Genomic DNA, 26956 nt, shown 5'->3' with positions numbered 1-26956 from the left:
ATGGCTATGTAGCTTTTATTTTGACAAGCATGGATCTTCTTTTTGTCTTTGGTTAACTCCTCTTTGCAACCTGCGCTAGCACAAACGTGGCACATGGACGTTACAATATCTTGGAAATTCAATATCAAGAGGAGATTATTTGGCTTGTTGCAATGTATGTGGCCACTCTCACAGATGCTTTGGCCTTGGGAGGCCAAAGATTGCTATGGGAGACTTGAATGTATGTTCTAAGTCTTTGCAATCTTCTTCCCACATCCGCTGATGGACACATTTAAGTGTAGGGGGCTTGGTCCACCTTCAAGTACTCTGTGCTCAAGAAAGAGCTATGGTCTTGGTTACATCTTGATGATACAGGCTATACTTTCCAATCAGCCCCATATTCCACTACATGGAGTCCTTGGATAGAATGAAGATGGTTTCTTACCAAGGTCTTGACTATATGAGTATGGAACCCCAACATGTTCTTTCCCGTAGTTCTTCAAATGTTGTGGCAGCTTGTGGAGATGTTCAAAATCTTGTTGGGGAAGGCTCCATTGAAGTTCAATGCTCCTTTATGTTTCGATAATTTTGTACTCTGTTTCTTTGAAATATTGCACTTTCGAGCCTATGTTGAATACAATGAGTAATGCATCTTGTCAAAAATTACTTCAAAAAGTTTTCTACATCCTTGGGAAGCCATGGCATCTATTGGTCATTCAGCCAGTAACCAATTATCAGTTCTGTTCGGAATGACATGCTGCATGGCTATTGACGGCTTTGTGCAATTCAAGGATGTGCAAGTACTTAGCTGGAGAACCACAAGTGATGGCTTTGTCCATGAAAAAATTGGCCACCATTTTTCCTTACCCGACTCAAATATATCATTCAAATGCCAAGTCAGTACAGGTACAAACAAGGAAAATTACCTCCCCTTCCTTGACAGACTTGATTGCAACCTGACTGTCAGCCTTTGGTTCATTTCTGAAAAGAATAAGAGAGACAAATTGCAATTCCATCTCCAACACGTCTCTTGGCATTTCCAAAATCTCTTCTAGTGCAAGTCCATCCCCTAGGCTCCTGCAAAATTCACAGATGAGGTGTGTTCAGAATCTTAAGGAAAATGCTGTGAAGAGCACTAATAACTATGTGAGTATATACTTATATCCCAGGGAGAGTACATAGCAGCCATCAAGAGCATGCTTCTGTGCCACTCTTAGATAATCTTCTGGTAGGCTCTCTTGAAAGCAGAGTTGTTGTAATTTTTCAAATGAACCCTGCAAGCATGTTCTCAAAGAATATGAGATTCAGTCGTTTCGGTTTTACTCAAGAAGAAAAGGCAAGAGTTTACAGATACCTTGCAGTAAACAGCGAAAGAGCCTTGAATGTCCTGCACAACCACACTCATAGTTGCCCTTGTGTGATCAAATTCATAGCGCTTTATAACCTTCAGTTTTTCGGAATTGCCATCATACACAACGTCTGGCTCATTGAAATTTTCTATCAGCTCCCAACCCACTGCTTGAAACATCTTTACCTGTTATGAATACAGCAAGACTAATTTAGCATGCCTTAATTGGACAGAGCTTGTAGCAGCGCACTTTATGTGTTCAGTATTACCTCCACTTCATTCCCAACATATCTAGAGCCATATTTTGACACAGCATGACAGGTTGCAAGACCATGTCGTGTCAAATTGTCAATCTCATCTCCCTTGTCAAATGCCTTTACAGATCCAAACAAAATCTCATTACCATGTCTTTGAAGTCCTTGTACCCCAATGAAGTCCAAACCCTCTTTTGTCAATGTTCCTGTTTTGTCGAAACAAAATACTCTAATTTTTCCAGCAATGGCGATGCGACTGGGATTTAGGGAGAAAATGCCACATGTCTGCACATAAAAAAGATAAAGTTTGCTACCTACCAAATGAATAAGTTCTTAAATCCATGTTACGATGATAGGACATACCTTGAGCCGTTCAACTGCTTGCAGTTGCCCAACTTCAAGAGCTACAGGAAGCAATGGCGACATAATTTGATTGACAATAGCTATACAGTAAGTCCACTTGGTAACCCATATAGTCTCTGCACCTGTCATATTCTACAACCCAGAGTTTAAGACCACATACAGTGTCCTGGAGTCACATCACTACAGGGAAACATTGACATACCATAAATAACAGTGATATAATGAAGCAGACAAGAGCATATATCAGAAGAAGAATGACCACCACTGGCAACTCCTCATCATACTTGAAAAGCATCTGCTCAGGGTATAATATTGCTGCAAGCAGCTTCCCCTTAGAAGTTGCCATGCCTAACAAAACCAAGCCCAACAGTAAATATATAATTTAGCCCAAAACGGTATGTTCTCGAATTGACCAGGAGACAAAACCACATACCTGTTGCTGTTACAACAGCCAAAACATTGTGATTTTGTCGGCTCCCCGCCTGCAACACTCTTGTTCCAGAAAATAATGTATGTCGAGTACCATGACCTTCAGCTTGATAAATACCTGCATTATTTGGTGCATGATACTTCTGCACTGGTGCTGCTTCACCAGTTAAAGCACTCTCGTCACAGATGCATGAACCTTCAAAAAGCAGTACAGGAGTAAAACTGACAGAAAGGTGATGAGATTCATTTTGGCAGCAAAAGAAACAAGCAACCAACCTCTAATGATAACAAGATCGCAAGGTAGTAGCCAGTCATCGGCTACTTTTACAACGTCCCCTGGGACAATGTCTCGAGAATCCACACTACACCAGGTTTGATTGCGAAAAACATTTACTTGTGTCACATACCTGGTTAGCTGTTGGAGAACATTGAATTAGTACTAGAATGCACACGCCAGTAAACAATTATAAACAAGAAGAAAATTGGTACCTTAGCAATAGCAAGTTGACTCCGGTGCTTTGTATATATTGTTATTGCAGCACTCAGGCACACTACTACTGCCATAAGTGCTGCAACAAAAAGATAACTGTTCCAAAACCATGATAAGTACATGACAAGTTGGTATACGTGAAATAGAGAAAACAGCTCTTCACATGTTGTTTGCATCAATGTTTCTGGCTGGAAAGGTATCTCGTTTTTGCCAATAATATTAAAACGTCGTTCTGCTTCTTCCTGAGTCAAGCCTCCTTCACCCTAAACAGGAGCCCAAGATTTCAATTAAGTGGCATTTGCGCATGCCACCACATTCATAAGATGTTCTGTACGTGAGAGAGATGAAGTTGAAAGTGAAATCACAGAAAGATTGCTACAAGCATGGAAAAAAACCCAATGCTTCTAGGCAAAACACAATTTCCATTCAAAATATATATCGCGAATTAGAAATATCAAGTTGAAGATGAAATCATCTGTAGAAAACATGTTAAGCAGTAGAATAAGACAGGAAACCATTAATGTCCTCCAATTCCTGATTCCTAACAATCACCAGAGATAGCACAGAAGTTCGTTTGTATGAGACATGAGAACCCCTGCAGGACCTCTAAACCAAAAAAAAAAAAAGGCCATTCAAGAGGTATCTCCCCCATTCATATCCTATAAAATCATTCTGACACCATTTTTTTGTGCATTATTGTGACCAATATGACAAGTAAACAGCAGTCGACCACTGTAGACAAGTTAGGCAACCACAAGAGACAATATAGCAGACAAGAGTGGACAACAACAGTAGACAACACTCTAAGGACAGTACTGTCCGGACTCGATGAACAGAACCCATAGTCTGTCACAAAATGTTGACGTGTCAAATCACTAAAGAATGGAGCCAACCTTCAGATCCCGGCCGAGGGGCCTAAACCCTAAGAAGCAGAAGCAGTAGAAGAAGAAGTGGAAAACTGATGACGTGGCACTTGCTGTACGGAATTCCGGATTTTACACTGACTAATGACGTGGCATCCTGTACAAAATTCCAGATTTTACGCTGGCCTGCTGACGTGGCAGAACTGTACGGATTTCCGCGTTTTGCGCTGACTGTTGACATGGCAGTTGTATGGATTTCCATAAATCATGCTGGAAGTTTTTTTGAACCTTTTTGGACCAGTTGCTTTTGAGTTTAAAGCTTTTCACGTAAACTACTTTTAATGGCCCAGGGCCTTTAAATATGAGACTAGGCCCTAGGGCTCATTCTCTGGCACTCTTCTGGGAGAAGGTGCAGAGCGTGGAGTACCAGCTTGTACTGTGTTGATACAATATAAAGAAATACCGAAACGGGCGCCAAGGTTTGGGGCCAATACTCTCTGGGGTGGAATTCCGCCACTCCCTGTCGTGTGTGCCTTCCCCGTTGAAGACCCTTGGTTCCACAAGAACAGTGCCGGGTCGATTATAGGGCCAGGAAAGCGACTTTAAGAATAAGAAGGATACTTGATGTAAAGTTGAAGGGCAAGTTCATCCCACTTGTATCGGCTTCGGCCATTTCCAAATTAGTGAAATCCAATCTTTTTGTTTACTCGATCTTCTTGAAAGAACTGAATTGATGAACAAAGGTCAAATATGTCGGACTTAGAAAAGGAAAGACAAGAATTTCTACACTCACAGGCTGATTGTTTCTCTAAAGGCCTACCGGGCGAGTTACCACCTTCTCGTCCTGAGGATCACACGATTGATTTGATTCCCGGTAGTACTCCACCAAACCCAAGCCCAAAATGAAGAAACAATGAACCGGATGAGACCCTTTTCAAGAAGTTCTTTTACCTAACCTAGCACTTCACCTTTCTGTTCACTAATATTGATAGTATTAAAGAAAGATGGATCTTGGAGAATGTGCATTGACTATAGAGCTCTCAATAAAATCACCATCAAGAACAAATTTCCTATATCAAGAACAGATTTCCTACTCCAAGGATCGATGATATACTCGACAGACTTAAGGGGTCCTCTTGTTTTAGTAGAATTGATATGAAGAGTGGATATCATCAGATCTGCATTGCTCCAGGGGACGTTTACAAGACAACTTTCTGGACAACTTTTGGTTTGTACAAATATTTGGTTATGCCATTTGGCCTTACGAATGCTCCAGCGACATTCAACCGAATGATCGATAGGATTTTCAGAGAGTACCAATCATTCGTGGGCACTTTCTTTAACAACATCATCGTTTTCTCCAAGAATGAAGCAGAACACAGACACCATCTTCTACAGGTTTTCCAAGCACTGTGAAGACATCGATTGGTATCAATGCAAAAAAGAGCGAGTTTTTCTTGCCAAAGATACACTTTTTGGGACACATCGTCTCAGTAGGAGTAAAGATGAACCCGGCCAAAGTAGAGACCATTCGTGATTGGCCTGATTTGAAAAATGTTCATAAAGTTCAAAGTTTTCTGGGCTTGTGCTCTTATTATCAGTGGTTCATTCAAAAATTTGCAGAGATTGCTTCTCCTTTGCATATGCTAACTCAAAAAGGGGTTCCTTTTACTTGGGGACCAACAAAGATTGCAGCCTTTAAGACTCTCAAAGAGAAACTAGTATTGGCCTTACCAAACTTGCAAAAGCCATTCGAAGTTTATTGTGATGCTTGTGGTCACAATCTGGGAGCAGTTTTGATGCAAGAAGGCTATGTCATTGCTTACGAGAGCAAGATGTTTTCACGTCCTGAGTTGGTGGCACAGATTTATGAGAAAGAGCTATGGGCAATTATCCATGCTCTTACGCAGTGGCGACATTATCTACTCGGAGCTGATTTTACCGTCTTTACAAGTCATCAGAGTTTATGCTACTTCTTTCCGCAGAAGTAGCTTTCGGAAAAGCAGATGCGATTAGCTAACATATTGTCACAGTTCCACTTCCAAATAGTCCATATTCAAGGACAAAAGAACTTAGTGGCAGATGCATTGTCTTAAAAGCCCTTGGTTCTGGCTATTTCCGTGATACATCATCGAAGCTTCAAGGATATGGTAGATCAGTACGCCTCAGATCCTGATTTTGCACAAATCTTTCAGCGAATACATAGTGGGGAGACAGTTGCAGGCTATTTGATGCCGAAAACGATGTTGTGTGTTACACAGCCTTTGAGAAAAAAAGGTTTTGACAGAGTGCCATAGTCCACCTTTTCGAGCCACCACGGCATACATACCACCTTGAAGGGTGTTGAACGTTACTTTTACGGCCGAGGATCAAAAAGGATGTGGACGAGTTTATTCGCAATTGCTTGGTATGCCAAAAGGTCAAGTTTGACAGGCATAAGGCACCAGGACTTCTACAACCTTTATCCATATCCTCCCACCCCTGGGAAACCATTGCTATGGATTTCATTTTTGATCTTCCCAAGACCCAAAGTGGGCATGCTAGGATTTGGACAGTCATTGACAGATTTAGCAAGCAAGCTCACTTTATTCCAATAAAGAAGACAGTTAAGCCTGACCATTTGGCGAGATTGTTTATCTCACAGACTTTTCGGTTACATGGCATGCCTGAGTCCATAGTCTCGGACAAAGACCCCCAATTAACGAGTTTGTTTAGGAGGGCAGTCTGGGAGAACGTTGGCATGCGGTTGCAATTCTTGTCCTCATTTCACCCACAGACAAATGGCCAGTCTCAAATCGCAAATTCAATGGTTTTGGATTTATTTAAGTCTTACATTTGAATCAAAAGACTCAATGGAAAAAGTATGTGCCCTTGGTGGAATTTGCCTACAACAACACGGTTCATTCATCGACGCGAAAGGCGCCATTTGAAGTAATCAAGGGTGCTAGGAAGGTTCCTCCATTTCTAAGCACCAAAGATAAGATTTTTGAAGCAAATCAATATACGAGAGATTTGGACACTGCTTTTGCCAAGGTTCGCGAGGCTCTTGAGAAGTCTCAAGCACGGCATAAGAAGGCAGCTGATAAACATCAGCGCGACTTGCAGTTGAAGGAAGATGATTGGATGCTCTTACGATTTGAGAAGGCACGCCTTACGAAAAGAAAGGGAAAGTAGCAGCTTTTTCCAAAGCTAAGTATGAGATATTATGGCCCTTTCCAGATTCAAGAAAGGATTAATGATGTATCCTTCAGACTAAAGTTGACAGATACTTGAAAGATTCACAATGCTTTTCATGTGAGTCTCTTAAAACCTTTCAAAGGTGAGGTGCCAGTAAATGGGGAGCCTGAGGCGCAACCTGAAGTAGAAGAGAGCAAGGAGATACTGGCTCACAAGGAAAGGAAAGTGAAAGGTAAAGTGATACGGCGGTTCTTAGTGAAATTTAAGAACTATCCGGCATTGGATGCGAAGTGGATGGAAGAGGAGGACATAGCAGATACTCCTCAGATATTGGAACTTTACCTTGAGGCTTTCGGTCTAGCTGCGTCTATTCCAAGAGATCCCGCAGACCAATAGGGTTGAATCTGGTGTAGACGGGACTGCACAAGAGGGAAGTTACTCCACTCCTCTGTCACAGATTACCCAGATGGAATAAAGTCACTGATTTTTCTTTGGATTTCACGGATACTGATGTGCTAGAAGTTTTCTATTGTGTGACTTTATGAATGAAAAACTTGGAAATGGGAATTCCCGAAATAAATATGATTTATGTGTAATCTCTCATGTGATTTTGTTTGAGTGCAAGTTTGAAAGACGAAATGATTGCAGCCTTTCGGTCTTGAGATTCTATAGACATGATCGCTATAAGAATCAGTTAATCCGACATCAATGAGGTCAGGTTTGGATCTAGATGCGATTGCTAAACACATTGCCAAGAATCATGGTCCTAGATCTCAATGGATTCTATGTGATTTGATTTGAATGTGATTTGATGTTCAATGACTGTCGTCTTTGTGCAAGTGCTAGATTTGTGCCGTCTAGTGCGTCGGTGCTTAGAGTCAGTCTCTACTAAATTGGTTTATGGCTTATGTCTGTCTTTGCAGGCATAATCGAGGGCGATTACAATTCTTTCAAGAGAGGGTATGTCACAAAATGATGACGTGGCATGTCCGCCCAATATAAAAATAAATACCGAAAGGGACGCCAAACTTTGGGGCCAATACCTCTGGGCACAAAATTACATCGGGCCATGTCGACTCAAGTGAATTGTGATTAAGTTTGTTTAGTGTTTTTAAGTGATTCTCTCGTGTCGTGCAAATTCTCGACTTGGGGTGTCCAAGTCTGTTAGAATCACCAACCCAAAACTCATGTCAAGAAGAAGACAAGCCGGAAGGTGTTAAGAATTCACACCCTCCCATCTCAATGGAGGATATTCAACGAGAGTAGAGCACCAATTGAGTAAACTATGAAGAGTTTGGGACATTCAGCAACAAGCAAAGGACATAAGTCAAAGTCCAAGTCTTTTCCAAACTATTGCAGCACCTCATTGGCAGGAGGAGGATCTCACAGCTGAGTTCTTGGCAGCTTTTGGGGAGAGGTTGTGGGACTCCAGACAAACGAGACGAGTCAATGTATTCCAGTGGTGGCTGATTGCACACAGAGCTACAACAATTGGGAGCAAGATTGTACATAGTGGTCTCTCGGCCGCATGTGCAGCTTGTGACCATCTTGTGGAGAGTCAGCGGCACTGTCTTTGGAACTGTCCTTTGGCACAGCAGGTGTGGCTTTGTGACCTTCGGCTGATGCCAGCCCTTTCCATAACTCAGCAGTACACTTGGGGGAAGCCGCTGCTTGGTCCACTCTCACGGGCCCGGCACTTCAGTTTGAGCTATCTTCCACCAGCAGGATGATAGTGATGCAGGGGATCGACCTACACTCCATCCTGCTACGGAGCTTACTCCACAGGAGTGGTGCAGTGAGAGAGAGGAGTGTTGGGAGCTCATTAGTGGCCTAACACTTTGGTTCATCTGGCAGGCCCGCTGCTTCCGCATCTTCGAGGCTAGCCCTGTACCACCAACAGAGATTGTTCGGGATCTTTGGCTAGAGTTGATCCATACTCTCAGAGGACAGATCGAGAGACTCCAGGGCAGTTCCGACCGCATGCAGGAGCGCAGAGAGGCTTTCCTTCGACTCTAGCATCCTGGGCCTTTTTTCACCATGGTCCACGGTGTGCTCAGATGGCACTACCGTCCACCTGTGTGGCTTTTCCCTCCTCCCATCTCTTGATTTAGCCTCATTGTACATATGTTGTTTTTTCATTGGGAGAGTCTCCCCATTATGATTGTTGTAGCCCTCTCTTGTAGAGGAGGTTGTAGCCCTATGGGCAGTTTCATTAACTAATAGAAGGATCTTTTTCTCGGAAAAAAAAAAAAGTATTTTCCAAACTATTTGACTAGAAAACCCACTTTTTCCGACCTAACAAAGGAGAGGTCAAGAAGAAAACAGTGATGACATCTTCACTTCAAGGACAAGGACTCTAGTAACAAAGAAGAGAGGCGACCGCGGAAACAAAAGCATTGATAAACCGAGTCTCGTAAAACTAGATGGTGCTATGACAATTCGAAAGAAGAGGATGACTAAGATGACAGATCCTCTACTTTTGGCTCTACCTTTGGAAGAAAGCACAGCCATATACTTGGGCCAACCAAGTATGATGATTTAGAGCCTCACAGAGGAAAGAAAGGATTCAAGGATGGCCGTCAATGTCACGTGACACATCCAACTCTATGTGTCCGTGGACAAGCTACAGCATGACCAGGGTTCACTTCAGTCAAGTCAGTCTAGAATAGGAAGTGATCTGGCACTTTTGTGAGTCTGTTCGCAGACCGTGCATGACCAGTCACTTAGAGTAGATGCATATCCTTCGGTTGCACACAGCATGATCATCAGCATTCCCATCAGAATCCATAAAGGGAATTTCCCAGTGCATTAAACCTATTTTCCCTATTTTGGACATTTTTCACTTATTTATTAAGTGACTTGTTGGGAATTAGGTAGGGCAATATTGCTAAGATAATATATAAGCAACCTAGGGCTAGCACTCTCTGGCAGAAGATGGAGAGCATCAAGCACTCAGTGTAAGAGGCCTCTGGAGAACCTTCTCAAGCAAGACAAGAACCACCCTCAGCCTGGCGTTCCCTCACCTCATCCCTTCAGCGTTTTCAGCCTTGGAACCCTCAGCCTTCAGCGCTTGTGAAGCCCAGCAAGATCAGCGATTTCACTTTAGAAGGCCAGCGCTTAGCAGCGTTTTCAGCAAGGGCTTGCAGCAGTAAAAAGGACAGCAACCTCAGCGTTTTAGGGACTGAATTTCAGCATTAGCATACCCAGCAGAACAGCGTAATGCACCTGCATGATTTGCATTTTTATGACCAACAGAAATCAGCAACAAACCGCATCAGACCGCCGTTTTTTGTCAACAGCATTAGCGTTTTTGCAACCGCAGCGAGTCATCGTTCGAAGCATGCAGATTTCAGCCATAGTATCGTCCTCGTCGTCCACACCGCCGACATCGACATAGCAAGCATTTAGATTTGCATCAGCCATTGTACCAGATTGTGCAATCAATAGTAGACCACTCTCGCCATCGAGAGTGGGGCCCTTGGAGGAGGGGTTTACAACTCCCTGGTGTCGTATTCTCTTCTCTCTCTATCTCTCAGTCTCATGCACCTTCACGTACAGTGTCCATTCACTTTGTTTGTGTCCATTGCACTCTCTCATTAAGGAACGGAAGGCTCTCCCTTCCCTAAGTAAAAGGAACCTTGAGCACAGTTCGGAGCACTCATCTTGAGCAAAGTTCAACATTCACTTCCGCTGCACCTTACAGTCAAAGTGCCAAGTTTGATACTTTCTCCAAGTTCAAGGTTACGACTAAAGCATTCTTTTATCCAATAGTTTGATATTGCTTTCTCTGGAAGCAATTTTAATGAAGCTTCCAACGCCAGGAAAGCAGCATCCCATCTTAAGAGGAACATACAAACATGGTGGTCGATTGTCTTAGTACACGGAAAAGCACCTCGCAGTTGGGTGGGGTTTAGGAGATTGTTTTTGTCTCTCTGTTTGACACCACAATATGAAGCAAAACTTTTGATTGCATGGAATCATCTGGGGACGGAGGAGGAGCGACACTTTCCACCTAGAGTGAAAGATTTGGGGATACTCTTCTACCAACAACTTCTTTCCGGAGGTCTCCCTTCAGAGAACAGATAGGGCGATATTGTTGTTGTCTACCTAAAAAACATCAAAGATACTGTCTAGAGCAAAAGTCTTCGAGCATTCAGCAACTTATAGACCATGCTTTGGATGGTTAATCAATGTTGACCGGCTCTTGACATTTGCTACAGTTACACCTATATCCAAATCTTCAGATGAGGAAAGGGTAAAAAATCATCATTATGGTCTTTAGGTGTCCTCATGATATCCGGTACAAGTTCTGCTTTCGTCTTTCCCTTCTTTGCAGCTCTCTCCTCTACCGCTTTGTATGTTTCTGGTGTGTCATCTGTTTGCTCCTCCTTATGAGACTTCGGTAAAATGTGCCCACTTTGCCACATCCATGGCACTTTCCTTGCTTGTAATACTCTGCCTTTTGCTCAACAGAAATTTAGGGTAACTATGGACTTATTTTGCCGAATCAACTTTATTGAGCTTTGCAACATGGGGCAAGGTGCAAGATCAGGAGGCCTTAATATTTTTCGACATGGAAGCCAAGGCCAACGTCATTTCTACTGAGATGGCGGCTCATCTTGGAGAACTTGTTCCCCTTCTATGTCTTTTGGGAAACATTTTTGGCAGTTTGGCATTCTTACTCCTGCTCTCAAACAGTATAGAGCTTTTTTTTATTGGCCCCTGTAGTGGGCCATGTGTAACGATTTGGCAGTCCAGAAATTGGTGTGTTTTTGGTGAGTTGCCGATTCAAACCTTTTCTTTTTTCAAACAATCTTTGCATCAGTCTGTCTGTCTCTACAGGAGATTGACCCATCATTGTATGCCCTTGTCCCAGATGTGTTTTGACTATGCCTTTGTTCACTACGAGCTTGGGTATTTATTGTATATGATTTACTTTGATTTCCCACTAGAAATTCAAAAGTAATCTACCAAAAAAAAAAAAAAAGAGTGTGTGCACGTGTTTAAAACAGATACTACAAGTGATGAGGGTACCTGGTGAAAGTCCGAAAAAGAGTTTCCAGCTCGTATGCTCGCCTTCAAAATGGAGTTCCCTTTTATCAGGTATCTTTCCCCTCTAAACACAAAGAAATGTTGTCCTTGTGCTGTTCTTGTAACAAGATGTGTTTCAAAATGACCTCTATTTTCCAGTGGGATGAGTTTATTCTGCAAAAATAGAGTATGTTACATGCAAAAATTTTAGTTCCATAATCTATGTCAACTAAGATAAAAATTCCAACCTGGATTATGCGGACCATTTGGATTACAAAAGAGACATTAACAGAGAGAACCTCTCGTTGGTCTTGGGCCCAGACATTGACAACATGAGCTTGCGACAAAGTACATGGCAACCGAAACCAATTCCTGACTCTACCGCGATTGATAACCCAACCTATAAACCATATGGCTGCAAGCCACCATATAACAAAAAAAATCTATGCAAGTAAACAGGAAAATCTGTGAGCCTAAAAGCAAGAAACTCGAGAAATCAATCTTAAGTTCGGACAAAGTTTACCTTTGCATTGAATTCATAGGAACCAAAGATAACATGATTTCCATAGAAGCAAAGGTTGTCAATGCCACCCACTTCACATTGGTTGTAAGCATCAAAGAAAATAAGTATGAAAAGAGCCAGCCAATGAAGAGAAACTACACAGCACAATATGTAGCAAAATTCTCCAAAAGCTGTGTTCTCATATCCTGTAATATGTAGATCCCTATTGTTCACATCAAGCCGAACATCCTCTTTGGCCCCGAGTTCTTCTGCTGAGTTTTCAAAGTGTACAGAACCGCTCATAAATGGCCCTTCCTTGTGGATTACAGGTGTAAGTGATCGTTTAAGAGTTTGAAATTTTCTATAGAGCAGAAAAATAATGATAACAATCATGGCATAGCCCCAGAATGAAAACACTAGTATAGGGGCCCAGTTTGTGAGGCTTTGAATAAGAACATGGCATGATGAATTTTCAGAACAGGCAGTAGGCCCAACTGGATACTTTCCCATGCTTGAATACTCCTATTTGATAGCGCCTTGCCAAATCCAAAAATGAAGGATTCTCTTATCTGCATGAAGATCAAGAATTTTTTTATGTTCAAATCAACTCATATATTGCAATTTACTAAAATAAAAATGAAAACAGATTTAAAAAAATTGTTTTATGGATTGAAATGCCTGCAGAAAATCTACTCCTACACCATTAGAAAGTGGTGCTAAGAAGCAAAAAAAGTTTTCTGCCAATGGACCCTAATGAGCGGTTGATTGAACCAGAATCCAGAATGCTCAACAGCAAGAGACCGTTAGTTCAATGAATGCTTAACCCCCAATGATGCCTGATTAAAAGTAAACAGGATTACTTAATGGACCCTTGAAACATGAAAACAATGTTTTATATCTGCAAACCAACCATCACAAAAATTCTCCACACTTGAAATGACAACAGATTTGGCGTTACAAATTGCACACATGGACGAAAACATACAAAGCCATCTCACAATAATACACTAGGCCTCACTCTCACATTCGATTGTTCCCAAACATCATGTATATTTAAAGAGTTGCTGACCACAATTATTCTCTTTCTTGCAGAGACTTTCAGGAGCTCCCACAGCACATGTGTGGTTGGATGAGCCTCGAGTCTTTCAGCTAGTGGTAGCAAAGGGAGATTCAACTAGTTGATATGCACACATGCCTATAAGGTTTGAGCTGCATCCCATTGTAACTTAGAAAATGTGCCAAGTCACTTCAAGTGAATTCTCATGAAAGGCGGCTGCAAAAATCCACTGGCCCATGCTCCTCGAGTCTGCGGCCAATGCAAGACCCCAGCTATGTGAGCCACTAGTCCTAGGCTAATGCCGATATGGATGCCCGCAGAAGTGCTTTGATACTCGTCCTAGCAAGTCTAATGGATGTCCATGCACACAGGTGTTGCAATCGTGTTCACAAATGTGCGCCGATACTAGAACCTCCTGGCTCTCCTGATCTACAAGTTGCTCCCAAAGCTAACCATATCACATCCAAAGAGAGGAGAAACAACAAACTTATGACGAAAACTGACGTACTGAGACTATTACTTTAGGACATTCACACATGATTGAAGAGTTCATGCCAGGGGCAAATCCAGAATGTGAAGAACACGCTTACTATGTGTGTTTATTCATACTTAATTTAGATGAAAACTCAACTCTGAACAAAACTTGATAACAAGAAACTCAGAGATTGAATGTGTTTGATTGATTGAAATGTGTTACAAGGGCGTTCTTATATAGAATCTGAAGAGACACGATGAAGAGACGTGACCATAGGTCAAAAGAGATGACTCTAGGCCAATAGTCGTGTCCCTCTGCTATAGAATCGTGGCCATTCCGCATAGAGGTGCAACCATTTGCTGAGGAGGCATGGCTATTCGCCGAATAGGTGTGACTCTTCGGCAAAGAGGCACATCCTTTCGAGAACAGGGGTCTCTGATTTGGTACATCTTCGTATCTGCAAGAGAACCAAGCGAGGAAGATATAAAGAATATGTCAAAATCGTGACATTCCCTCCTATTTAAAATAAAACCGTATATATTAAATTATAGACATTCGTTTATCAAAGAACTCTCATAGAAGCTAAGGGTATTGTTGCATCTCTTCATCACTTTGCCATGTAGAATCTAATTCATAGTTTTTTCCAGGCGCGTCCGATTGCCCAATCGGGCATCCTCACACGTGCGCGCATGGTTGCCACATGGTTCAGTTTTTCGGACACGAGCAAGGGATTTTTGACGCGCTGGCAAAAAAACCCCCGATTTGTCAAATGTGGCCCAAAACGCCTCTGCGCGAATTGTGAAAAACCTGCAGCCATCCCGTTTGTGCAGAGAGAGCCCCCATCAAAGCTTGAGAGCCGAGAGGACTCGAGACCGCGAGCCGGGAGCCCTACCCAGTGCCCACACACTCTCCCGCGCGCGGCTGATTCTTCACCTACGCCGTCCGTTACTCGTGAGGCCTCCACTTTGTCAAGGTTTGCAACTTTGCAATGTGCACCTTGCAAGTTTGCAGAATCCATATGGGCCGAGTGAAGCGTCCCGAATGGCAGTATGTAGAACAATTGAAGCCTCAAAAGAAAGGGCAATTTACATGTAAATGCAAGTATTGTGGGCATACTTGGGACGGCGGTCCCTCCCGTATTCGTGCACATTTATTGTCCCTCTCTGGCTATGGTGTAGGCCCATGTGGACAGGTGCCAGAGGACATCAAAGAGGTGGTCACAAGATTGCATGTAGATGTACAGAATGATGGGAAGGACCCAAATGCATTTGTAGATGCCTTGGTGGATGATTTGGGAGCTAATGCCTCTGCCTCAGACTCAATGAGTACACATGCATCAGGGAGTGCTCATGTAAGTGCCACTGGGACTTCGGCTTCCAAATCAAATGTGGGGTCCTCGAGCAAGAAGAGAAAGGTTGCACAAGGGCCCTTGGCAAGTGCATTTAGCTTGCAAGCACGCAAGCAAGCAGATCAAGCCTTGCGCAGGTTTTTTTATGCAAAGGACATTCCTGAATGGAAAGTGCGGAGTCCTTTCTTTTTGGAAATGGTCAAGGCAATTGGACAAGTTGGTCCATCGTATGTGCCTCCCACATACAATGCTTTGCGCACCACAGAGTTAAATGATGAGGTCAAATGCATTGGTCATGAGATCATGGGTGTGCGCGAGAAATGGAAAAAACATGGATGCACAATTGTATGTGATGGATGGTCTGACACTAGACGCAGGTCTATCATTAACTTTCTTGCATGCTCTATACATGGTTCTGTGTTTTTGAAATCTGTGGACACATCTGGGGAGACAAAGACATCAGAATTTATTTTCAAGCAGCTTAAGGATGTGATTATTGGGGTAGGACCCTCCAATGTTGTGCAGGTATGCATGGACAATGCAACTAATTGTGTTGAGGCCGGGCAAATGGTGGAAGAGAAATGGAAACACATTTTTTTCACGAGGTGTGCATGCCATTGCTTGGACCTCTTGTTTGAGGATATTGGGAAGCTCCCTTGGATTGCAAAAATTCTTGAAGATGCAACAAAGGTTGTCACATTTGTCACAAGGAAGTCCACTATCTTGGCATTGTTTCGAATGCTTAGCAAGAAGGAATTGTTGAAGCCATCGGCCACTCGATTTGCCTACTACTTCATCATGTTGGCTAGTCTTGTGGATGAGAGATGTATGCAAGGTGTGCGTAGGCTTATGATTGATGCAAAATTTGTGAAAATGAAGGCATCCAGGACTGCAAAGGCCATAGTGGTCTCGGACATTGTGTTTAATGCATCCTTTTGGCAAGAGGCCAAGTTGATTTTGAAGATTTGTGCTCCCATCTTGAAGATACTTCGTTTGGCTGATAGGGAAGGAGCCACCATGGGGCTTGTGTATGAGCTTACGGATCGCATGGTTGAGCAAATTCAAAACATGCAAGGTATTGATGCGGCAAGGATGCAAGAGATCAAGGACCTATGCGTTGATAGATGGAATATGATGCACTTACCATTGCATGCTGTGGGATACTTGTTGCATCCTATATGGCGAGGAAGAGGGCAATTCAATGATAGTGAGGTTCATGACGGGTGGATGACATTTTTGGACAGGTATACCAAGGGTGATTTGACCATGCAGGGTACCCTCATTGATGAGTTGGACACTTTCCTCACTGAAAGAAAGTCGTTTGCTCATCCTATTGCAAAGGATCCAAAGAGAATGCAAGAGAGTGTAAAATGGTGGGAGACTTTTGGGGCTTGCACGCCCACATTGCAGAATCTTGCACTTAAGGTGCTTTCTCAAGGGACATGTGCCTCTCCATGTGAGAAATTGGAGCACCTTCTCTCTCATTCACACCAAGAGAAGAAATAGTTTACTTCCTGCTCATACCGAGAAGCTTGTCTACATACACACCAACTTGAGGCTCTTATGCAAGATCAAACAGCGCGGCTATGAGAGAATGGAGGTGACATTGGAGATGCTTAACAAAGAGAAGGATGAGGATCGTTTGCTTGAGTTGCAGGAGATTCAAGAGGCTATTGCACAGAGCACTGCTTATGTTATGGAGTCTCTTCCGATTAGCATGCCCAGTGATTTTGGGACTTCATGCTCCGTTGCTGAGGATGAGGCTTGGGATGAGGATGAGGATGATGACGATGATGATGAGGAGGTGGCCTTTGATGAGAGTTAGAGCTCATTGCATTTTGCTCTAGCCTCGGTCCTGACTCCTCTTAGCTCTACAATCTACTTATGTTTTGGATTCACTATTTAGCATGGAGCGGCTCGACTCCACCCTCTAGGCTCTATTTATGTTTTGTCATTTGAATTTTGGAGTACTCACTACACAGTCTTGTTGGTTTTGGAGGCTCCATATTTTGCCATCTAGTATGATCATGATTCATTGATCATTTGATGTATCTATTGATCAGAGATCTTGATCTCTTTCTCGGCTCCCGACTCCTTGATTTAGCTAGATTCTACATTTTCAAGTTTCTATGATGTTTTAATGCATTATGTGGCTTTGGGCTACTCTCTAGAGTTTAGTATTTTAATTTTAACTGCTATTTGTTATGAGATATATATATATACACTAATTTTTTAGTGCCATATGGTATTCCACGTATGGAATCTTCGGGGGGTCTGAATCGGGCTTATATCGGGCTTCCATACCCGCCCAAGTGAGACGCATGGTTGCCGCATGAAAAAACTATGATCTGATTCATCAAGATCCATCCACTTGACTAAGAATTCTGTAGTAATCTTTCGTCTTGTCTCCTTCTGACGAACATCAAGAATAAGTTCTAGAACTAGAATCAAGTGTTCTCCTTCTATGTCTAGAACATAGAATGAGACATCTGGAATAATTGAATCTCCTAGAATATATTTCTTTAGCCAAGAAATATGAAATATTGGATGAATCTTTCCCCATGTTGGTGGAAGTTCAAGTCTGTAACTGATTGTAGAATACTTCTTCAAACTCTTGAAAGGATCATAATATTTGGGCCGTAACTTGGGAAAAACAAACTTCACTGTCTTATATTGATGCAAAGCAACATATAGTAACACCAAGTCACCTTCTTGAAACTCTATATGGCGACGATGTTATTTGCTTGCTTTTGATAAGTCTGTCGAGCATGTGCCAACCTGTCCTTGATTTGAATAAGAATGCCTTGCATCTCATTTACCAATTAATCTACCAAAGCAACCTTATGTTGTATCACAAAATTTGTAGAAATCAATGGTGTATGTCCGAAGGCTGCTTGGAAGGGAGTCATGCCAATTGCAGAGTGAAAGGAGTTATTGTAAGCAAACTCCACCAATGGCAAATATTCTTCCCAAGAATTAAGTCGCGTCTGTATATAATGTCGTAACATTTCCTCCAATAATTGATTCACTCCTTCAATTTGCCCATCAGTCTGTGAATGATAAGCTAAACAAAATAAAAGATTCGTTCCCAATGATTTGAATAAGGAGGTTCAAAAATGTCTTGTAAACTTTGGATCTCGATAAAAAATGATTGATTTTGGTAATCTACGGATTCGAAATATATGTTGCACAAATAATGAAGCAACATCTGGTGTTGAAGTAGTAATTCTGCAAGGTATGAAAACCGATCCACTATCACCAATATCTGATTATTGCCTTTTGAAGATTTGGGCAATGTTGTAATGAAGTCCGTGTTGATGCTTTCCCAGCGTTCATTTGGAATTGGTAAAGGCTGTAACAATCCTTGTGGTAATTGTTGCGACGCCTTCATAGTTTGGCAAGAGTGACAAGCTTTGACAAAGTTCACCACGTCTTGCCTCATTTGAGGCCAATAATAAACAGTTGTCAATCGTTTGTACATTTTGTTGATGTCGCGATGAGCAGCATAAGGTACTTCATGATGTTCTCGAATAATCATCTTTCCCAAACGCGAATTATGTGGTACGCAAAAAAAAAAATCCAAGAAAGAGATCCTTCTATTAGTTAATGAAACTGCCCATAGGGCTACAACCACCTCTACTAGAGAGGGCTACAACAATCATGAGGGGAGACTCTCCCAATGAAAAAAACAACATATGTACAATGAGGCTAAATCAGGAGATGAGAGGAGGGAAAAGCCACACAAGGGGACGGTAGTGCCATCTGAGTACACCCTAGACCATGATGAAGAAAGGCCCAGGGTGCCAAAGTCAAAGGAACGCCTCTCTACGCTCCCGCATGCGATCGGAGCTGCCTTGGAGTCCCTCAAACTGTCCCCTGAGAGTATGGATCAGCCCTAACCAAAAATCTCGAACAGTCTCTCTTGGTGGCACAAGGCGAGTCTCAAAGATGCGGAAGTAGCGGGCCCCCGAGATGAACCAGAGTGTCACGCCACAGACAAGCTCCCAACACTCCTCTCTCTCACTGCACCACTCCTGTGGAGTAAGCTCTATAGCAAGCTGGAGTGTGGGTCGACACCCCTGTATCACTATCATCCTGCCAATGGAGGATACCTCAAATTGTAATGCAGGGCCCGTGAAAGTGAACCAAGCAGCTGCCCCCCAAGTGTACTGTTGTGCTGTGGAGAGAGCTCGCATCAGCCGAAGGACCCAAAGCCAAACTTGTCGTGCCATAGGGCAGTCCCAAAGACAGTGACGTTGACTCTCCAAAGGATGGTCACAAGTTGCACATGCTGCCGAGAAGCCACTGTGTACAAGCCAACTCCCTACTGTTGTAGCTCTATGTGCAACCAGCCACCACTGGAACAACGTGACTCACCGCGACTGTCTGGCATCCCACAACCTCGCCCAAAAAGCTATCAAGAACTCAGATGTGAGACCCTACTCCTGCCAATGAGGTGCTGCAACAGGACGAGCCTCTCCGTGCTGCCAGTATGTGACGTCCCACTCGAACAATGTACTGAAAGAAAGGGACACCTAGATGGTCGGCTGAGGAGAAAGGGTCCCTCCAAAACCACTCTCCAGGGTCCCACTGCACTCGTGCCAATGGGGTCACGATCTATGACACAAGTCCTCCCATAGATGCCCACAACATGGATCCTCTGAAAACAACAGCCTGCAACTTGTGGGGCCTCTACTGAGACTCTATGTAAGCGACCCTCGCCCTGTAGTTCAAAAAACATGGAGGGTACAGTCTTTGAGCAAGCACGAACTACGATGAGGACCTCCAGTCGTGTGAAGGCCCCCATCCATCAGGGCGTTTAGACTCAAGAGGTGTAAGCCACTCAACTGATACTGCCTCTGTGATGTCCTGACACACGCTCTGCACCCCTCTCATGCTGTCACGTGACACATCCAACCCTATGTGTCCGTGGACAAGCTACATCATGACCAGGGTTCAGTTCAGTCAAGTCAATCTAGAATAGGAAGTGATCTGGCATTTTGTGAGTCTGTTCGCAGACCGTGCATGACCAAACACTTAGAGTAGATGCATATCCTCCTGTTGCACACAGCATGATCATAAGCATTCCCATCAGAATCCATTAGGGGAATTTTCCAATGCATTAAACCTATTTTCCCTATTTTTAACATTTTTCACTTAATTATTAAGTGACTTTTGTTGGGAACTAGGTAGGGCAATTTTGCTAATGAAATATATAAGGAAACCAGAGCTAGCACTTTCTCGCAAAAGAGGCAACAAGAGCACCTTGCTCAACAGGCAACTTCTCAGCAAGACCGACCCCCGCGACAACTCTAGCGTTTTCAGCATTGCACAAGGCCTAGCGTTTTTGCATCAGATCAGCCAGCGTTTTTGCACTTGCAGATTCACGGCGACAGTAGACAGCAGATCAGCCTAACGTTTGTAGATTCCCCCACAACAGCAGATCAGCCCTAGCCTTAGCAGATTTCCACCGCTGAACCCCAAATCAGCCAAGCGTTTTTGGATCAGCCAGAGACCTAGCATTTTTGCAGATCTTCGCGACAGAAGCAGCAGTAGCACCAGCGTTTTCAGTTTTCAGCAGTCAAACTCCGCAGTAGAACCCCCAAACCTCGCAGACCTCACCTTCCCGCAGCAGATCCTCGCCGCACGGTCAAATCCCGCGAAGTTTGCAGTTTCAGCCCGGAACACGCAGATTTCAGCATCTGCGTTTTCAGCGCGTCGTCGTTGCATCGTCGTCATCGCCGTCGTCACCGACATGGAGCAGATAAAGATTTGCAGATTTCCCCTTAGTGTTTTCAGATTTCAGCCCGTCTCGTCGTCGACATCGTCGGCAAGTCCAAGCATTGTAGAGATTTGTGCAATCATAAGTAGACTGCTCTCGCCATAGAGAGTGGGGCCCTTGGAGGAGGGTTTGACAACATCTCTGGTGTCGTATTCTCTTCTCTCTCTATCTCTCAAACTCATGCACCTTCATTCACAGTGTTCACCACTTTGTTTGTGTCCATTGCAGTCTCTAACTAAAGGAACGGAAGGCTCTCCCTTCCGTAAGTAAAAGGAACCCTTGAGCACAATTCGGAGCACTCATCTTGAGCAAAGTTCAACATTCACTTCCGCTGCACTTTACACATGCCCTGTATAGCTAGATGCTCTGAAGCTCCTCTCACAAACCTGAGAACTGTAGCCAGTCTAAAGTGCGTGCTGGACCCTCTGCCATGGGACCCCAAGAAACATGAGTCCTTCTGCCAACCAAGTGGCCTCTCTGAGTGCTGACCGTGGGGTTCCAGACAAGGGGCTGTCTCAGGCACTCCTCCATCCAAGTAGGCTGGTGGTACGCTCCAGGCCTCTCTGCAGCTGCTCCCAGGAGCAAAGCAAGCTCACAGCAAAACGGTCCTCGAGTCTCCTGCTCAAGCCAACTCTGCCGAAAATTTGGTGGAAGGTCTCCAAGGGCCTCCAGCCTAGGGCATTCTAGCTCTAAGCCGCTGAAGCAAAAACTCCTTCCAGGGCTCCTCCCCTGGAAGCAGACCTCTGACAACAAACTTCCCAAGAAGGGCTCTGCTCTACTGTGTTGGGTCTATGATCCCCAACCCCCCTGAGAACAAGGAAGGAAAATGATCTGCCAAGCCTTGGCTCTCGAGCCTAGGTCCAAAGAACCCCCATGGGAAGATTCAACCAATCAGGAAGAACCGATCTTGGCTCTCGAGCCTAGGTCCAAGGAACCCCCACAGGAAGTACTATGTGTTTGTATGATTAGTCAGCAAGCATTGTTCAAGTGTTCCATTCGTGATCGTTTCTTGTATTTTAATCAACGTCTTTATGTGATCCCTTTTCATAGGCATGCCATATTGTACGTTGAGCACGATTCACTCATGAATGAGCACGGATGTATGCAGATTATTCATGACAAGATGAAAAGTATGCATTCAAGGAAGTCACATTCCATGTCTCTCCCTTGGCATGACACAGTCGTAGAAAGAGCACAAGATAGATTGAGAATCAAGCATCTGCATTTCCATTATGATTTGCCACAGTCGATTGATTTAGATCAGAAACACAAAGTTTCGAATCCATTGTTTGCGTGTGTTTGATGAACGTTTGGCACTCCGTCTCTATGTTCATCTACATTACATGCACAGGCTCTACAGAAGAGTAGTCTTTTTCCAGTCACTTTACATGGAATGGGTAGGTTCATGTTTTTGTATTGGAAGTGGTTTCAGCAATTTTTATCCTCGGAGATTCTTGAAGAAGGTAGACGCATGACTATAGACGAAGTGGAAGTCTTGAAGATGATTTTGTGTCGCTTTCGGTGCGGCCCAAAGAAGCAAGCGTTGCAGACTTTTATAAAGTTCAAGTATCGCACGACCCACACATCAGAGTGGGCCGTCGAAGAGTCCTTTCTAGGATTCCAGATGTTGTTGGCGATCTCCCTCGACGCCATACAGTTCGGTACCAGTACCTCGCTTTGAAAAGGAGGGGATGTCACGTGACACATCCAACCCTATGTATCCGTGGACAAGCTACAACATGACAAGGGTTCAGTTCAATCAAGTCAATCTAAGATAGGAAGTGATCTGACACTTTTGTGAGTGTTTTCAGCAAGACAGACCAGCCTTGGCGATTTTGCATTTGCAGATTCCCGACAACAACAGAAGACAACAAATCCCCTAGCGTTTACAGATTCCACAGCAGTTAGCAGATTTCCGCCGCAACAGAAGATTTTCAGCCCTAGCATATTTGCATCAGCATCACACTTCAGCGTTTTGCAGATAACTTGATAACAAGAGACTCAGAGACTGAACGTGTTTGATTGATTGAAATGTGTTACAAGGGCATTCTTATATAGAATCTGAAGAGACGATGAAGAGACATGACCATAGGTCAAAAGACATACTCTACGCCAATAGTCGTGTCTCTCTTCTGTAGAGTCGTGACCATTCGACATAGAGGTGCAGCCATTCGCTGAAGAGGCATGGCTATTCGCCGAATAGGTGTGACTCTTGGGCAAAGAGGCACATCCTTTTGGGAACAGGGGTCTTTGATCTGGTACGTCTTCGTATCCGCAAGAGAACCAAGCGAGGAAGTTAATAGAGACATAAAGAATACCTCACAATCGTCACACAAAAACTGCTATAGGGTCCACTGGAATAGCTTCTAAATGTGCGCTCTTCACCTAATCACATCATGCATACTGTCAGGGTCAAACAAGATCACAATGTGCTTACTACTCACATGATCATAACACTTCATGAGAGACTCATCTAGAAAAACATTAGAAACTTGGAGCAAATTAGTTTTCTCATTTATGACACTAACAAATGATGTGAGTTCTCTAGATTTTTTTGTGGATTCTTTGGGTTCTTTTGTGGATTTTTTCTTACGACAATCCCTTTTCATGTCTTCTTTAGTGTGACACTAAAAACATCTTCCTTCTTTACCATACTTGGTTCGTTCTTCAAGACTTAACCAACCTCCTACTATTCCCTTTAGCAGATTTTTCATGAGGTGTCATGTTACAGGCTTGGACACTCCAAGCGAGAAATCCATAGCAATACACGAACAGAAACTTCAAAACCACTAAGATTTAACACACACACACACACACACACGGCACAGCGGAGTTCCGCGTCCAGAAGCACTGGCCCACTCGCGCCCCCTTGGTATTTCTTTATTATTGATCACTGCAAAGTATAACTCCCGAGAGTCCTTTGCTCTCAGACTCTGCGTCCAAATGCTTTGTAGAGTGAAAGGCCCAAGGGCTCTTATAAACTTACAAGGGTTTTCCAAAAAGCAGAGCCCCAAAAGCATCAAGTTCAAAAGCACAGCATTCCCTCTGGTCACTAAAAGTAGCGTTGAAAGCTACAAAACCTGCTAGTGTACAGTCTTGCCACGTCAACGCAAAAGCATAAAACCCGAAAATCCGTACAGTCTCGCCACCTCAACAGTCCGGACAATTTGCCATGTCAGTATGTCAGTGCATTTTACGAAAATCTCTTTCAGGGTTCAAGCTCTGTCTTTTAGGGTTTCGGGCCCCACAATTGATGCTTCATAAGTTCTTCAAGTTAGCCCGTTCAGTTTCTCTCGTCCACTCAGCCTTTTCTCTTCCAGTTGGTTATGCCACGTCATCACTTGGTGACATCCCCCCCTCTTGAAAGAATTGTAATCGCCCTCGATTACGCTCGCAAAAACAACCAAAAGGTAGAAACTTTCTTCAGTAGACACTGACTCTATGTACTCATGATGCACGAAACTCCACCAATCCAGCACTTCTACAAAGACAACAGTGACTGATCAATCACATGTTTGTCGAGGGTCTCAGATACAGATCCTGATCATTGAAACCATTTAGCAATCACATCCAAACCACACTAATCTTTTTACGGATGTCTTGATCTACTAAATCTTGTTACTATCAAATTCATATCCTTTCACATTTCAATCAAGCAAACCATGCCCATGACCATCCCCACAAGATAGTACATCCACATAGCATACAATCCACAAATCACACACTTAGTTCACACTGAACTTGTGTTTCAATCATTCAATCTAGCCATCTCATTTCGTCTAGAACGCTTGATGCAGCTAGATCATTGTGTAGCCATCTCATCCTTTCGGAACTCTTGATGCACTCGCAAGAGTATCCGGTCATCGCATTCAGATAGACACCTTGATGCACTAGAATTTCATTCACTTAGGTAGCACATCTAGATCTCACTAATCTCTAACAGATGTCGAGATGCACTAAGTTTAAATCGTTCATCAAACAAAATGCTGCAAACATTTTATCTTTCTGTTCATATCTCTAACAATACACACATGAAAGATAACATGTTTCAATTCAATCAAGGAAATTTCCAATTCAGTGAACACAGTTCATAAAGTCATTCCACAAATATTGTCAGCCCGTCAGTGCCCTAAAATCTCAAATAGTGTCACGTGCACACTTCACTTAGCCATGTGGACACGCTTCTCCCATAGTCTAGCGTCACTCTTAGCGTAGGACTGAGCCTGGCACTTTGTTAGCCTCTAGCAGGGCGTGCATGCCCAGGCCGGTCATAGTTGCATACCCTCTCTTGCACAAGAACAGTCATTTCATCATGCCGGCATTTTACCGCGTGAACCACCTCTTATAAGTCATTTTATTAAAAGTGACTTTTGGAATTCTTTTTTGTAAGTTTGTTGGCAGCCTTGCCCTACCCAGCATATAATTCCTATAAATGAAACCCATTGGGCACTCTGTAGAAGCAGAATAAGCAGGGACACAGAAAGGGCAGGCACCGCAGCAGACCTAGAGGCACCCTCAAGCTCCCCAACGTTTTCTAAGCAGTTCAGCCCACAGTTTTCAGCATCAGCAAATCAGCGTTTTGAGCCATCAGCCACCATCGTTTTCAGTTCAGCCCTTCGCTTCGCGGATCCTCCCCATTCCGTTGCAGATCCTCGCCGCATCGGCCAAGCAGAACCTAGATCAGCCTAGCGTCTTCGGTTCCAGCCAGATCAGCCTAGCGTTTTGCATTTTCAGCCAAATCAGCCTAGCATGTTTGCATTTAACCCCAAATGCGACTCGGCGGTTGCAGTTACAAGCCACAGTGCCACAACAGTAGCAGATTCCCAGCAGCCAACAAGTCTAGCGTTTTCAGTTTTCAGCCTAGACGTCGTCGGCATCGACACCATCGACATCATCATCGCAATCCCTATCTTGACGACGACACCTTCGTCATCGTCGTCACAGATCCCTATCTTGACGACGACACCTTCGTCGCCATCATCGCAGATCCCGGACTTGGTGACGACACCATCGTCGTCATTGTCATAGTCCCCAGCATCAGTCGCATCAATACCCATTAGCATCAGCATCATTGTACTAGCGTTTGCAAGAATAAAAACAGTACTTGCTCTGGCAACAGAGCAACGGGGCCCTTGAGGGTTGGGACCCGACATCCATGTGTCGTCTCTTTTCTCTCTCTTGTCTCTCTCTTTCTTTCAGTTCAGTTCAATTCTTTCAAGAGAAGTAAAGTGTCCCTTGTGTTTGTGTGCGGAGTATTAGATCCGAGCAAATCCTTATTCCCTTCCGCTCCACTTGACATTGGTATCAGAGCTCTGTGTGCGTTGCACCTGACAATGGTATCAGAGCTCTGTGTGCTTCGACTTCACGAACTCAAGGGAAGAACCTAAAAAAGAACCCCAAAAGAATCAAGAACCTCAAGAACCAAGAACCATCAAGAACCCAAAGAACCTCTCCCAGTTTTTTTTCTAAAGAATCTTTGAGTCCCAACCATGGACTTACCAGATCCCATCTTCATTGTCATGCCTTTGAAGGAAGATCGGCATCGGATACACGAAAACCCAGATCTTGAGTACCAAGATCTCCTACCTTTGTATGCGGATATGGAAGGAGTTGGAGACAGGATCCCTCACCTCTTCTGCATTCGCATTCGCATGTAGCGTGCATCCATTTCCCTCGTCATTGAACCTTTGGAAAGGACTCCGGAACCACACTTCGATCCATCAGCACCGGTAATGTTTTCACCATAGTCAGTGTTCGGGGAACAGCTCTTGCTACAGCTGGCAGAGTCAACACTATTTGGTATAGAGTTGAGGTTGATATTCTGCACTTGTAGTAAGGCTGGACATAGACACTTACAC

The 26956-nt window shown here is 43.7% G+C and overlaps 1 protein-coding gene and 1 pseudogene across 1 annotated transcript in view; one reads left to right on the top strand and one right to left on the bottom strand.

Annotated features, from left to right (window-relative positions):
• LOC147439145 (uncharacterized) overlaps positions 1-26956 on the bottom strand; it is a 144193-nt gene that overhangs the window by 89224 nt on the left and 28013 nt on the right. Inside the window, exons 3-14 of the mRNA XM_086485052.1 lie at positions 12458-13005; positions 12183-12377; positions 11938-12108; positions 2863-3126; positions 2650-2788; positions 2378-2569; positions 2147-2292; positions 1945-2076; positions 1597-1866; positions 1334-1513; positions 1138-1253; positions 906-1056 (exon numbers count right to left, since the gene is read on the bottom strand). Of these exons, the coding sequence (XP_086341178.1) occupies positions 906-1056; positions 1138-1253; positions 1334-1513; positions 1597-1866; positions 1945-2076; positions 2147-2292; positions 2378-2569; positions 2650-2788; positions 2863-3126; positions 11938-12108; positions 12183-12377; positions 12458-12946 (2445 nt within the window). The 5' untranslated portion in view covers positions 12947-13005. The remainder of the gene's footprint in view (positions 1-905; positions 1057-1137; positions 1254-1333; positions 1514-1596; positions 1867-1944; positions 2077-2146; positions 2293-2377; positions 2570-2649; positions 2789-2862; positions 3127-11937; positions 12109-12182; positions 12378-12457; positions 13006-26956) is intronic.
• LOC147439146 (uncharacterized) lies at positions 14987-17141 on the top strand (annotated as a pseudogene).

The sequence above is a fragment of the Adiantum capillus-veneris genome, chromosome 16 (assembly GCF_014529385.1).
Source record: "Adiantum capillus-veneris isolate H3 chromosome 16, ASM1452938v2, whole genome shotgun sequence".
NCBI lineage: Eukaryota > Viridiplantae > Streptophyta > Polypodiopsida > Polypodiales > Pteridaceae > Adiantum > Adiantum capillus-veneris.
The sequence above is the reverse complement of the archived record's forward strand: the minus strand, read 5'-3'. Positions and strand labels throughout refer to the sequence as shown.